General features: G+C 40.5%; 1 protein-coding gene across 1 annotated transcript in view; it reads right to left on the minus strand.

Moving 5' to 3' along the window:
- DNER (delta/notch like EGF repeat containing) overlaps window positions 1–14,104 on the minus strand; it is a 326,447-nt gene that overhangs the window by 41,325 nt on the left and 271,018 nt on the right. The window contains exon 9 of the mRNA XM_082464617.1: window positions 13,085–13,207. Coding sequence (XP_082320743.1) covers window positions 13,085–13,207 — 123 coding nt within the window. The remainder of the gene's footprint in view (window positions 1–13,084; window positions 13,208–14,104) is intronic.

The following is a 14,104-nucleotide window of genomic DNA, read 5'->3' on the forward strand; positions in this document are numbered from 1 at the left end:
TTTGGATTGGGCTCTTTGTTTTTTTGATATTGAGCTGCATGGGCTGCTTGTAAATTTTGGAGATTAATCCTTTGTCAGTTGCTTCATTTGCAAATATTTTCTCCCATTTTAAGGTTTGTCTTTTCGTCTTGTTTATGTTTTCCTTTGCTGTGCAAAAGCTTTTAAGTTTCATTAGGTCCCATTTGTTTATTTTTGTTTTTATTTCCATTTCTCTAGGAGGTGGGTCTAACTCCACACACAAAAATAAACTCAAAATGGATTAAAGACCTAAATGTAAGGTCAGACACTATAACACTCTTAGAGGAAAACATAGGCAGAACACTCTATGACATAAATCACAGCAAGATCTGTTCTGTAATTGATTTCTAATCTCACAGCATTGTGGTCGGAAAAGATGCTTGATATGATTTCAATTTTCTTAAATTTGCCGAGGCTTGATTTGTGACCCAAGATATGATCTATCCTGGAGAATGTTCCATGTGCACTTGAGAAGAAAGTGTAACCTGCTGTTTTTGGATGGAATGTCCTATAAATATCAATTAAATCTATCTGGTCTATTGTGTCATTTAAAGCTTGTGTTTCTTTATTAATTTTCTGTCTGGATGATCTGTCCATTTGTGTAAGTGAGGTGTTAAAGTCCCCCACTATTATTGTGTTACTGTTGATTCCCTCTTTTATAGCCGTTAGCAGTTGCCTTATGTATTGAGGTGCTCCTATGTTGTGTGCATATATATTTATAATTGTTATATCTTCTTCTTGGATTGATCCCTTGATCATTATGTAGTATCCTTTCTTGTCTCTTGTAACATTCTTTATTTTAAAGTCTATTTTATCTGATATGAGTATTGCCAGTCCAACTTTCTTTTGATTTCCATTTGCATGGAATATCTTTTTCCATCCCCTCACTTTCAGTCTGTATGTGTCCCTAGGTCTGAAGTGGGTCTCTTATAGACAGCATATATATGGGTCTTGTTTTTGTGTCCATTCAGTGAGCCTGTGTCTTTTGGTTGGAGCATTTAATCCATTCACGTTAAAGGTAATTATTGATATGTATGTTCCAATTGCCATTTTCTTAATTGTTATAGGTTTGTTTTTGTAGGTCCTTTTCTTCTCTTGTGTTTCCCACTTAGAGAAGTTCCTTTAGCATTTGTTGTAGAGCTGGTTTGGTGGTGAATTCTCTTAGCTTTTGCTTGTCTGTAAAGCTTTTGATTTCTCCACTGTCTGAATGAGGTCCTTGCCAGGTAGAGTAATCTTGGTTTTAGGTTCTTCCCTTTCATCACCTTAAATACATTTTGCCACTCCCTTCTGGCTTGTAGAGTTTCTGCTGAAAAATCAGCTGTAAACCTTATGGGAGTTCCCTTTTATGCTATTTGTCGTTTTTCCCTTGCTGCTTTCAATAATTTTTCCTTGTCTTTAATTTTTGTTCATTTGATTACTATGTGTCTTGGTGTGTTTCTCCTTGGGTTTATCCTGCCTGGGACTCTCTGCGTTTCCTGGACTTGGGTGGCTATTTCCTTTCCCATGTTAGGGAAGTTTTCGACTATAATCTCTTCAAATATTTTCTTGGGTCCTTTCTCTCTCTTTTCCTTCTGGGACCCCTATAAGGCAAATGTTGTTGCGTTTAATGTTGTCCCAGAGGTCTCTTAGTCTGTCTTCATTTCTTTTTATTCTTCTTTCTTTATTCTGTTCCATAGCAGTGAATTCCACCATTCTGTCTTCCAGGTCACTTATCCGTTCCTCTGCCTCAGTTATTCTGCTATTGATTCCTTCTAGTGTAGTTTTCATTTCAGTTATTGTATTGGTCATCTCTGTTTGTTTGTTCTTTAATTCTTCTAGGTCTTTGTTAATCATTTCTTGCATCTTCTCGATCTTTGCCTCCATTCTGTTTCCGAGGTCCTGGATCATCTTCAGTATCATTATTCTGAATTCTTTTTCTGGGAGGTTGCCTCTCTCCACTTCATTTAGTTGTTTTTATGGGGTTTTATCTTTTTCCTTCATCTGGTACATAGCCCTCTGCCTTTTCATCTTGTCTGTCTTTCTGTGAATGTGGTTTTTGTTCCACAGGCTGCAGGATTGTTGTTCTTCTTGCTTCTGCTGTCTGCCTCTGGTGAATGGGTCTGTCTAAGAGGCTTGTGCAAGCTTCCTGATGGGAGGACTGGTGGCGGGTAGAGCTGGGTGTTGCTCTGGTGGGCAGAGCTCAGTAAAACTTTAATCCGTTTGTCTGCTGATGGTGGGGGGGGACTGGGTTCCCTCCCTGTTGGTTGTTTGGCCTGAGGCAACCCAACACTGGAGCCTACCTGGGCTCTTTGTTGGGGCTAATGGCAGACTCTGGGAGGGCTCACGCCAAGGAGTACTTCCCAGAACTTCTGCTCCAGTGTCCTTGTCCCCACGGTGAGCCACAGCCACCACCCGCCTCTGCAGGAGACCCTCCAACACTAGCAGGTAGGTCTGGTTCAGTCTCCCCTGGGGTCACTGCTCCTTCCCCTGGGTCCCGATGTGCACACTACTTTGTGTGTGCCCTCCAAGAGTGGAGTCTCTGTTTTCCCCAGTCCTGTTGAAATACTACAGTAAAATCCCGCTAGCCTTCAGAGTCTGATTCTCTAGGAATTCCTCCTCCCATTGCCGGACCCCCAGGTTGGGAAGCCTGATGTGGGGCTCAGAACCTTCACTCCAGTGGGTGGACTTCTGTGGTATAAGTGTTCTCCAGTTTGTGAGTCACCCACCCAGCAGACATGGGGTTTGATTTTATTGTGATTGCATCCCTCCTACCATCTCACTGTGGCTTCTCCTTTGTCTTTGGATGTGGAGTATCTTTTCTGGTGAGTTCCAGTGTCTTCCTATCGATGATTGTTCAGCAGTTAGTTGTGATTCCGGTGCTCTCGCAAGAGGGAGTGAGTGCACGTCCTTCTACTCCACCATCTTAAACCAATCTGGACATCATCTTATTTTATTCAAACTGAATCCTTCCATGAAAAGTTTTCCAGTATTTCAACCTCACAGAGCTCAACTTTTTCTAAGCTTTTCAGAAGTTACAGTTGAGATCTCGACCTTCACCTCATTATTCCTTGTGTGTGCCAGTCTCAGTCTGCTCCTCTGGCTAAATAATAGCCTGATAAAGGAAAAATCCTGACTTATCCATTTTTCTATCAATCACAGTACTTGAGAAGGGACAGGTACAGAAAATACCCAGAAATTCTTGTTTACTGGTTATACAGAGGAAATAATTCTAACCAAAAAAGAAAGAGTTCTCATCCTTTAAACATAAATTTCTGTAGACTTTAAAAATAAACAATTCAGTACAATGTGATCAAACTCATAACCCAATGATCTTATTTCTGAGACTCTATCCCCTCCAACATCCAGAAAGTATGAAAAGTATATGAAGATGTTCATTCCAGAATTATTTACAGTAGCTTCACTTCAGATACAGCAAGGGAATGGATAAATTTTACCCCATGGGAACATCAAATTGCCATTTAAAATAGAACTAGTAAAACTTGCTAACAATTTCTAAATCAAACATAAATAATGGTAAGTCTGAGAAGGGTAATACCAACTTGTAGGTATAATCAATTATAACTGTAAAAACACAGATATTACAAACTGCCGAGACTGAACCAGGAAGAAATAGAAAATATGAACAGACCAATCACAAGCACTGAAATTGAAACTGTGATTAAAAACCTTCCAACAAACAAAAGCCCAGGACCAGATGGCTTCACAGGTGAATTCTATCAAACATTTAGAGAAGAGCTAACACCTATCCTTCTCAAACTCTTCCAAAATATTGCAGAGGGAGGAACACTCCCAAACTCATTCTACGAGGCCACCATCACCCTGATACCAAAACCAGACAAAGATGTCACAAAGAAAGAAAACTACAGGCCAATATCACTGATGAACATAGATGCAAAAACCCTCAACAAAATACTAGCAAACAGAATCCAACAGCACATTAAAAGGATCATACACCATGATCAAGTGGGGTTTATCCCAGGAATGCAAGGATTCTTCAATATACGCAAATCAATCAATGTGATACACCATATTAACAAATTGAAGGAGAAAAACCATATGATCATCTCAATAGATGCAGAGAAAGCTTTCAACAAAATTCAACACCCATTTATGATAAAAGCCCTGCAGAAAGTAGGCATAGAGGGAACTTTCCTCAACATAATAAAGGCCATATATGACAAACCCACAGCCAACATTGTCCTCAATGGTGAAAAACTGAAACCATTTCCACTAAGATCAGGAACAAGACAAGGTTGCCCACTCTCACCACTATTATTCAACATAGTTTTGGAAGTGTTAGCCACAGCAATCAGAGAAGACAAAGAAATAAAAAGAATCCAAATCGGAAAAGAAGAAGTAAAGCTGTCACTATTTGCAGATGACATGATACTATACATAGAGAATCCTAAAGATGCTACCAGAAAACTCCTAGAGCTAATCAATGAATTTGGTAAAGTAGCAGGATACAAAATTAATGCACAGAAATCTCTTGCATTTCTATACACTAATGACGAAAAATCTGAAAGTGAAATTAAGAAAACACTCCCATTTACCATTGCAACAAAAAGAATAAAATATCTAGGAATAAACCTACCTAAGGAGACAAAAGACCTGTATGCAGAAAATTATAAGACACTGATGAAAGAAATTAAAGATGATACAAATAGATGGAGAGATATACCATGTTCCTGGATTGGAAGAATCAACATTGTGAAAATGACTCTACTACCCAAAGCAATCTACAGATTCAATGCAATCCCTATCAAACTACCACTGGCATTTTTCACAGAACTAGAACAAAAAATTTCACAATTTGTATGGAAACACAAAAGACCCCAAATAGCCAAAGCAATCTTGAGAACGAAAAATGGAGCTGGAGGAATCAGGCTCCCTGACTTCAGACTATATTACAAAGCTTCAGTAATCAAGACAGTTTGGTACTGGCACAAAAACAGAAATATAGATCAATGGAACAGGATAGAAAGCCCAGAGATAAACCCACACACATATGGTCACCTTATCTTTGATAAAGGAGGCAAGCATATACAGTGGAGAAAAGACAGCCTCTTCAATAAGTGGTGCTGGGAAAATTGGACAGGTACATGTAAAAGTATGAAATTAGAACACTCCCTGACACCATGCACAAAAATAAACTCAAAATGGATTAAAGACCTAAGTGTAAGGGCAGACACTATCAAACTCTTAGAGGAAAACATAGGCAGAACACTCTATGACATATATCACAGCAAGATTCTTTTTGACCCAGCTCCCAGAGAAATGGAAATAAGAACACAAATAAACAAATGGGACCTAATGAAACTTAAAAGCTTTTGCACAGCAAAGGAAACCATAAACAAGACGAAAAGACAACCCTCAGAATGGGAGAAAATATTTGCAAAGGAAGCAACTGACAAAGGATTAATCTCCAAGATTTACAAGCAGCTCATGCAGCTCAATAACAAAAAAACGAACAACCCAATCCAAAAATGGGCCGAAGACCTAAATAGACATTTCTCCAAAGAAGATATACAGATGGCCTACAGACACATGAAAGAATGCTCAACATCATTAATCATTAGAGAAATGCAAATCAAAACTACAATGAGATATCATCTCACACCGGTCAGAATGGCCATCATCAAAAAATCTAGAAACAATAAATGCTGGAGAGGGTGTGGAGGAAAGGGAACACTCTTGCACTGTTGGTGGGAATGTAAATTGATATAGCCACTATGGAGAACAGTATGGAGGTTCCTTAAAAAACTACAAATAGAACTACCATATGACCCAGCAATCCCAATACTGGGCATATACCCTGAGAAAACCATAGTTCAAAAAGAGTCATGTACCAAAATGTTCATTGCAGCTCTATTTACAATAGCCAGGACATGGAAGCAACCTAAATGTCCATCGACAGATGAATGGATAAAGAAGATGTGGCACATATATACAATGGAATATTACTCAGCCATAAAAAGAAATGAAATGGAGGTATTTGTAATGAGGTGGATGGAGTTAGAGTCTGTCATACAGAGTGAAGTAAGTCAGAAAGAGAAAAACAAATACAGTATGCTAACACATATATACGGAATCTAAGGGAAAAAAAAAAAAAAAGGCCATGAAGAACCTAGTGGCAAGACGGGAATAAAGACACAGACCTACTAGAGAATGGACTTGAGGATATGGGGAGGGGGTGGGGTGAGATGTGACAGGGTAAGAGAGTGTCATGGACATATATACACTACCAAATGTAAAATAGATAACTAGTGGGAAGCAGCCGCATAGCACAGGGAGATCAGCTCGGTGCTTTGTGACCACCTAGAGGGGTGGGATGGGGAGGGTGGGAGGGAGAGAGATGCAAGAGGGAAGAGAAATGGGAACATATTGTATATGTATAACTGATTCACTTTGTTATAAAGCAGAAGCTAACACACCATTGTAAGGCAATTATACTTCAATAAAGATGTTAATAAAAAAAAAAACACAGATATTAAAAAGGATGGAAATAATACAGATGATTATTGCTCTTATGTTCTGCTGTAAAGCTATGAGTTATCAAATTTTCTGTTTTCTAAATTGTTATCATTGTTGCTACGTTATTTTCATAATTAAAAATTGAAGTATTTTCTTTCTAACTTCTGTCACCAAAAATTCCAAATGAGTATAGTCTTGACCATTAAGTTTGTTCTGCTATAAATAATAATTCAACACAATGTGGGGCTGTAACTTGACTTTTGGCACTATAAGGTGATGAACACTAACTAAAGTCTTGAAAGTCTCATTGTGAATTAGCTCTGGACTAGTTTTAAAGAAGTATCAGCATTTCACTATGTCTGAAGGGAGATCACCAGGAGTCCCTCCATGTATTTTGCTTCTGACAATTTCATGATCCACAGTGGAAACATAGTGGGAAAATGTTCAAGTTGCCTTGCTTTATTTAATTAGTGTGTTAAGCAGTAGTTTCCATTCAAGTACAGATAGCTGTGGAGCATTTGCTTTGTGTAAGCCACCATATCAAGAGCTGATGAGAATTAAAAAAAAAAAAAAAGAACCTGTGTAGTCACTGCCATTCGGGAGATTTTAATTTAGTGTCAGGGAAAGGAAAGTCTGGAGCCAGAAAGTACTGACTACAAGGCCGACCATAACTGTCAGAGAAAATATCAAGAAAATGCTTGGAGAGTTCAGGAAAGAGAAATCATACCTGTTTGGAGATCAATATTTCTGACAATGGATGCAGCCATAGGACTGGATAAGGGGAAAGAGGAGGAGAGAAAAAAGGGCCAAGACGAAAAGCCTGGGAACCACTTGCATTCATGGTGTCCAGAGAGCAAGGATTCATTCCAAGAAGGCCAGGAGGGAAGAGTAGGGTTGGGGGGTGAGGGTGGGGGGAGGAACGGAGCTGTGGAAGCTAAAGCAGGGTGACTTTCAAAAGGGACCCAGTGATCATGAAGCAGAAGGGCAAGAATGTGAAGTTGGAAGCTGGAGAGGGAGGCTTTGGGGTTTCGGTCTTCAATTAGGTCACTGCTAGATCCATTTATCGGAATGGTACTGATGATATCCAAATTAAACAAGATTAAGAAAAGAAAATTTAAGGAAATAGAGGCATCATCTATACCAACTCTAAGGAAATGTGGTTGTAAAAGAAAGAGGAAGAAAGGGGCAAGTAAGTATAGGAGGATGCAAAGTCAAACAAGAGTCAGTTTTTTTCACTTCAAATGGAATTTATTTAGAAGTGTGTGTAAGAACATTTCTTTTTTTTTCTGTTTAGCAACTCAGTTTTTCTAGCACCATTTATTAGAAAAGAATTCCCTTCCCATTCATAGCAATTCCTTGTTAAGAGTCATATATTATTATAGATGATGGTTTCTGGGCCATTATTCAGTTTTGGTTAGCTGTCCATTTTTGCACCCATAACATGGGGATGTAATAATAATTGCAGCATTACAATGGGTTTCAATATCTGGCAGACGTTCCCCCTCACTGCCTTCCCTTTTTCAAAATGTTCTTAGCTGTACTTGCCTGACTTTCTATTGCACTCATTCTTTTTAGGAAGTTATATTCATTTATTTAAGTTTTTTTAAAAACAGAAAAGAGTAAAAATCACCACTTAAGAAAGTACATATGTAAGTAAGAAGTTAAAGTTCCAATCCTCCCCGCAACACACCACTTATCCAAGTTCTAACTCCAGAGGTAAGTACTAGTTAAGAATTGATGCCCACCCATCTGATAGTTTCCTAAGTTTATACAGACATCTTATATGTAAATATATGTTGGGATAAATGCTTCCAAAGAGGGAAAGAATGTCCATTCCCTAAGGAGAGAAAGGCCCAGAATCTTTTGGCCTCTCTCCTCCCCTCACTCACTCTTCCTCTGGATTGGAGGGCATGAATTACCCCCTTCTGCTTCTCTTTAATCCCTTCTACCCTACCCCTCAACATCTGCCCATCACTCTTACTTTAGACGTTCTCTCATTTATTGCTACTTTGCTAGGGTTTACATTCCTGCTTAAACCCAAACCTAAATGTCTCTATAAATATATCAAAATGAAATAATCACTTTACCTGCCCATTGAGATGAGATCTTTAACACACTTGTATGCCTTCCAACCCTTCCCAACACCCACCAACTCATGGACTTGGTCAAAATAATATGAAATTTTAGTTTGGTCATTTAAATTTTCCTCAAGAACAGATGTAGTGACACACTCTAGGGTGACCACCCAATGAGTCACACCCTTATATAACTCCCTCCTCTTGAGTGTGAGCTTCTAATCAATAGCATTTGGCAAAGGTTAAGAGATTTTGAAGATGGCTGTTACAGTATCTAATCAGTTGACTTTGAGTTAACCTTAGGTGGGCCTGACCTAACTAGGTGAGACCTTTAAGAGGGTTCAGGCCTCTCCTGGCTTTCAAGAAGCAGACTGTCAAGAATTCTACAGCTGCAAGGATATGAATTCTGCCAACCACTTGAGGGGACTTGGAAGCTGATACTTCCCTATTTAAGCCTCAGATGAGAGCTCAGCTCAACCAACACCCTGATTCCAGCCTTGGATTCCAGACCTTGAACAGGGAATCCATTAATCCATGTCTGGACCTAGGAAACTGTTAGATAATCAAAGGGTGTTGTTCTAAGCCACTACCTTACAATAATTCACTATGCAGCAATAATAATTAATATAGTAGGCATGTCTATTTTTTCAAGAGACTTTTCTTCACCATTAAATTAGTATTTACAATCATATGAATGTCATCTATTTAGGTTTATCCCCGCATGTAAAGAAGTCTGCTCAACCCTCTTCCTCCTGTTCTCCATCGTCCCCTATCTGGTTATCTTTGCTCTGATTTAGTTCCAATTTGATGAGAATACTTTGGAAAACAATTTTCTTAGAGAGGGTACATGGTGTTATGTTTTCTGTACCCTTAAATGTACAAAATGTCTTTCTTTACCCCTCAAATACAAATGAACCTTTAACAACCAGACTTTTTCATTGAAAAATCTAAAACACTCTTCACTGTTGTTTAGCTTCATTTTAGAGAAGAGCAGTTCAATGCTGATTTGATTCTTTCTTTTGTGTGTAACTTGTACTCACTATGAAGAATCTTGTAAAAAATATTCTCTGTATTCTTGGATTTGGAAATTCTACCAGGAAATTGCAAATTACGTATCATCTCCCTCATTAATCTTCTGGCATTCTGTAAGCCCATTCTATTTGAAAATTTCAATTTTCTTCATCTCATAGACTTCTCCCTAGTAGCTGGCTGATTCTGGTTTTATTTCCATGTGTTCTTTCTTCTTCCACAACATCCATCATTCAGATGAAACATATCTCTTCATCTTTTCTCCACATTTCATGTCTTTTCACTCATGGTTTCCATTTCCTCATATTTTTACTTCTATCATGACATACTTCCTCTTTTTGCTTTTCCAGATCTAAATTCAATTTTGAGTGGTATACATTACTTTTTTTTACTTCCCTTCTTGAATGTTTAGAGTTGTGGGGTTTGTTGCAATTTTGTTTTTACTTCCTAGATTTTTTCCCCCTTGTTGAGTTGCTGTTACAGGCTCCCTGGACTGGCCAGGCTTGCGGTTGGCAACCTCAGGCAGAGAGAGATGATACTGGAGATTCTCCTCCAGTGCTAGACAGGCCAGTCAAATTAGCCCTGTCTACATGGGGTAAAGGCCTCCCAATTTGGGGTTCTCAAGGTTCTCCAGGTGTGAGCAGGAGCTCATTCACACACACACACAAAGGACCAGCTCAGCCCAACTGCAATCCTCTTAGAGGGCAGCCAGGATCCATGAGATCAGGAGAGCCCTTTGCCTCGTAGAGTCAAGTGCAGCACATTATAGCATGTTTTCCCTATGAGCTGAAGGGTCTTTTCGGCTCAGCTGGTCATTGAGTCCTCCGTTCTCTCCAGAACCCTTCCCCTAACCCTGTGGTACACAAAGGCTCCCAGCACCGCACCCTTTTCTCAAAAACCCACATCCTCAAATGTGTTTGAGATCTCCTCCAGGATCTTGAGTCATCTCGAGTCGACTCTACCTTCTTGAGTCATCCACAGCAGGGTGTCTGTAACTGATGGAGGAAAGTCACGAAAGATAGAAGGGGTGGAACGAGGAGCATATATGGAGGGATTAACCTTGAGCAGAATGGAGAGCATGTGATCACATAATAAGGAAGACAATAAAATTTGAGTGGTTGTGATTGCAGATGAGTTTGTATGACCGGGCTTCTCAAAGGGTGGCACAGGGCCAGCATATCAACATCATCTGAGAACTTACCAGAAATTCAAATTCTTGGGCCCTACCCTAGATAGGGGTGGGGCCCAGCAAACTATGTTCTAAGAAGCCCACCAGCAGATTCTAACACATGCTCAAGTTTGAGAACCATTGCTCATTGGAAAACTAGAGAAATTTGAAAATGTTTACAAATGATAACCTCTCTTTCTTTCCATGAAGATGGACGTAAAATTAGTTATATCCTATGAGTGAGTGACTTAATATGAGGCTTGGGGAAAGCAGCAAAATTCGGGAATACTCCTTGAGAAAAATGGAAGAAGGAGGTGAAAAAAGCTAGGATCACAGCCCATGAATTTGTGGAGTCACTAGTGGGTCACCATATACAGTTTCATTTTTTATTTCTTGGTCATGATAGCATGAGCAATGCTTCAAAGCCAGGCACATAAGAGGCAAATTCAGAGTATACCCAATTAATAATTTTGTCATTCATAAAGATGAAATTTACTCCATAAAACTCTATAATAAACTATAGAATTTTGGAATTTAAAATTATTATGTTTCTAAAGGAGTTTTTTTTTTTTAGTTTAGTTTTATTTATTTATTTATTTTTGGCTGTGTTGGGTCTTTGTTTCTGTGCGAGGGCTTTCTCTAGCAGCGGCAAGTGGGGGCCACTCTTCATCGCGGTGCACGGGCCTCTCACTATCGCGGCCTCTCTTGTTGCGGAGCACAGGCTCCAGACGCGCAGGTTCAGTAATTGTGGCTCATGGGCCTAGTTGCTCCGCGGCACATGGGATCTTCCCAGACCAGGGCTCGAACCCGTGTCCCCTGCATTGGCAGGCAGATTCTCAACCACTGTGCCACCAGGGAAGCCCCTGGAATTTAAAATTTTGAAGCACATCCACCACTACTCATTCTGTCACTGAAGAATCTCAAAATCTCTCAGTAAGCATTACTGCCCTTTCTTTAAACAGACAAAATAAAGACAAGTCGGTTGAAAAGGTTTATCCAGGGTCATCAGTAATCCAATGGCACAATGAGGATGAGCTACCTAGGTCTCCTAATTCATTGCTCCTTTATTCTCTCCAGACTTGAGCGGACTCCCGATTCCTCAATGCTCTGATCCACCTAGAACTGAAATCTATGTGGATGGAGCCAGCACCTCTGTCCTCATGGGAACTGGTGGAGTTCGGCACTGAAATCCATGTGGATGAAGCCAGCACCTCTGTCCTCATGGGAACTGGTGGAGTTCGGCTCTAAACGGACATCATAGTCCATGAGAAGCATCAGATGTGCCAAACATAAAGCCAAGACCTGACCCAGCTTCAGCCCCTCCATCCGGGGGCTAGGTCAAGTTCATCCATGTGCCCTACAAACCCTCGAGGCTCACCAGAAAGACGTCTAAATAAAGGTGGGTCCATGCAAAGAGAAGCAAAGTCGGCTACAATGCGAGGTCACTGGCAGATGGATGGTATCAAGTAAGCGGTGGTGGGAGAGAGAGGTTAAGTGAAATGGCTATAAATAGAGCCCTCAAAAGCATTACAAAAATCTACACCAGCCCGGGAGTCGTGACTTAGAGACATGCGCGCAAATTAGTTGATGACCCGGGGCCCTGCCACAGCGCAGGCTGAGGGTGTCAGGGCTCCAATAAAGCCACACCAGTGAGCCTGCTGGGGAGGAGATGGAAGGGCTTTCAGGACCATGCTGGCTGGGCTCCTGAGGGCTGACACTACCACCTCTCCGGTTACTGTCAGGCCTTTTTTATGAGTTCACGCACGTAAGGACTTAGAACAGGGTCTGAATGTTATAAACACTCCGTGAATGTCAGCCGTTTATCCAGAGTGACTCTGACACATATCCACTCAAATGAACTAACATGTGCCTCCCTTTTAATGACTCATTTAATGAGAATGAACTTTTTTTCGCCGACATGTGAGACTCCACTTGCCTCTTCCACCAAAAAGCGCGGCATCCTCTCCTCGTCCAGCAAGCGCTACTTTCCTCCCCCCGGATTCCATGGCTGCGTCCTCTGACCTGTGTCTGAAAGCCCCCTTAATATCATTTTTTATCGTCAGCTTTTTACACATTCAACAGAGAAGGGAGTGAGGATGCAAGAAGAAGGAAAGGGCAGGAAACAGATTTTTCAGTTTATCAAGAGGAAACCAGAGACTTCCAAACTGTTCTTTTCGGCCCCATACATCATCCCACTGCCAGCATCTGATTCTTATTCTAAACAATTTCACGCTCCAATTAGAGGCTTACGCATGTACGTGGAGAAATCCATGACGTCACTGAGAACCATGCTGGCACTAGTCGGCCACGTGATGCTCACCTTTGTACTCTGCCAGGCACACGCACTCGTAGCCGTTGACGAGGTCCCTGCAGGTGGCGGCGTTCAGGCACGGGGCAGAGAGGCACTCGTCGTATTCCTCCTCACAGTAGAGGCCATGGTAGCCTGAGGGACAGAGAGAAAGGTCTGCGGTCAAACAGGTACCATTTATATACACACCGGGCCAGCCTACAAGGAAGGCGGTGGATGTTCATTGGAAAGTAAGGCACAAATAGATGCGATTGAAGGAACTGGGTCTCTTGGGGTATGCTGAAATGTGGATTTCCAGGAAGGTTATGAAGAATCTATTCTTATCACCCTTTGTCATGATCCCAACTATAAAAGAATGATCTCACTGATCCACCAGATGGTCCCATTATTATGTCACGTCCAGTGGTACCGGTGAACAAGAGATGTGGGTTACTAAGTGCGTCAGCTGTGGTCACAGAAGGTAGCAATAGGGACAGGACTCACAGTCAAACAGCTTCTTCCAAGGATGTGGACCCCCTTTTTCTTCCAATCAATTAGAAAAATATATCTAACTAGGGAGAATTTTATTCAAGAAGAAAAGGATCCACGGATTTCCTTTGTTTTTCAAGCCAGAAAAGAAACTCAGCTAAAAAGGCTTAACTGAACTTCCTGGCGAAATGTGGGCTGTTTTTCTTTTTGTTTGTTTATTTAAAATGACAATTATCTAAATTATAATATGGTAAATTGTGCTTAAGTTTTTTAACTATTAAATATAGAATAATAGCAATGAAGAAAAAGAAACCAACGATTTCTCAAGAAAGATGGCTTTTACTCTCCTTTTTGCAAAACAGGTGTTTACTCTATAGGACAAGAAGACAACATTCTTTGAGATTCACTCATGAATGTTAGGCTGTTTTTAACTTTCAAAAACATGTGTTCCTGCCAATTTGCAGTGAATCTGGGCCATTTTTGTCTGGCCCTGTCCAAACAATGAGAAACATGTGAGCACTTTCAGAAATCACCCTGCCTGTGTTGGTTCTGAATTCAGATAAG

This window comes from Balaenoptera physalus, assembly GCF_965194825.1.
Source record: "Balaenoptera physalus genome assembly, chromosome: 6".
Classification (NCBI taxonomy): domain Eukaryota; kingdom Metazoa; phylum Chordata; class Mammalia; order Artiodactyla; family Balaenopteridae; genus Balaenoptera; species Balaenoptera physalus.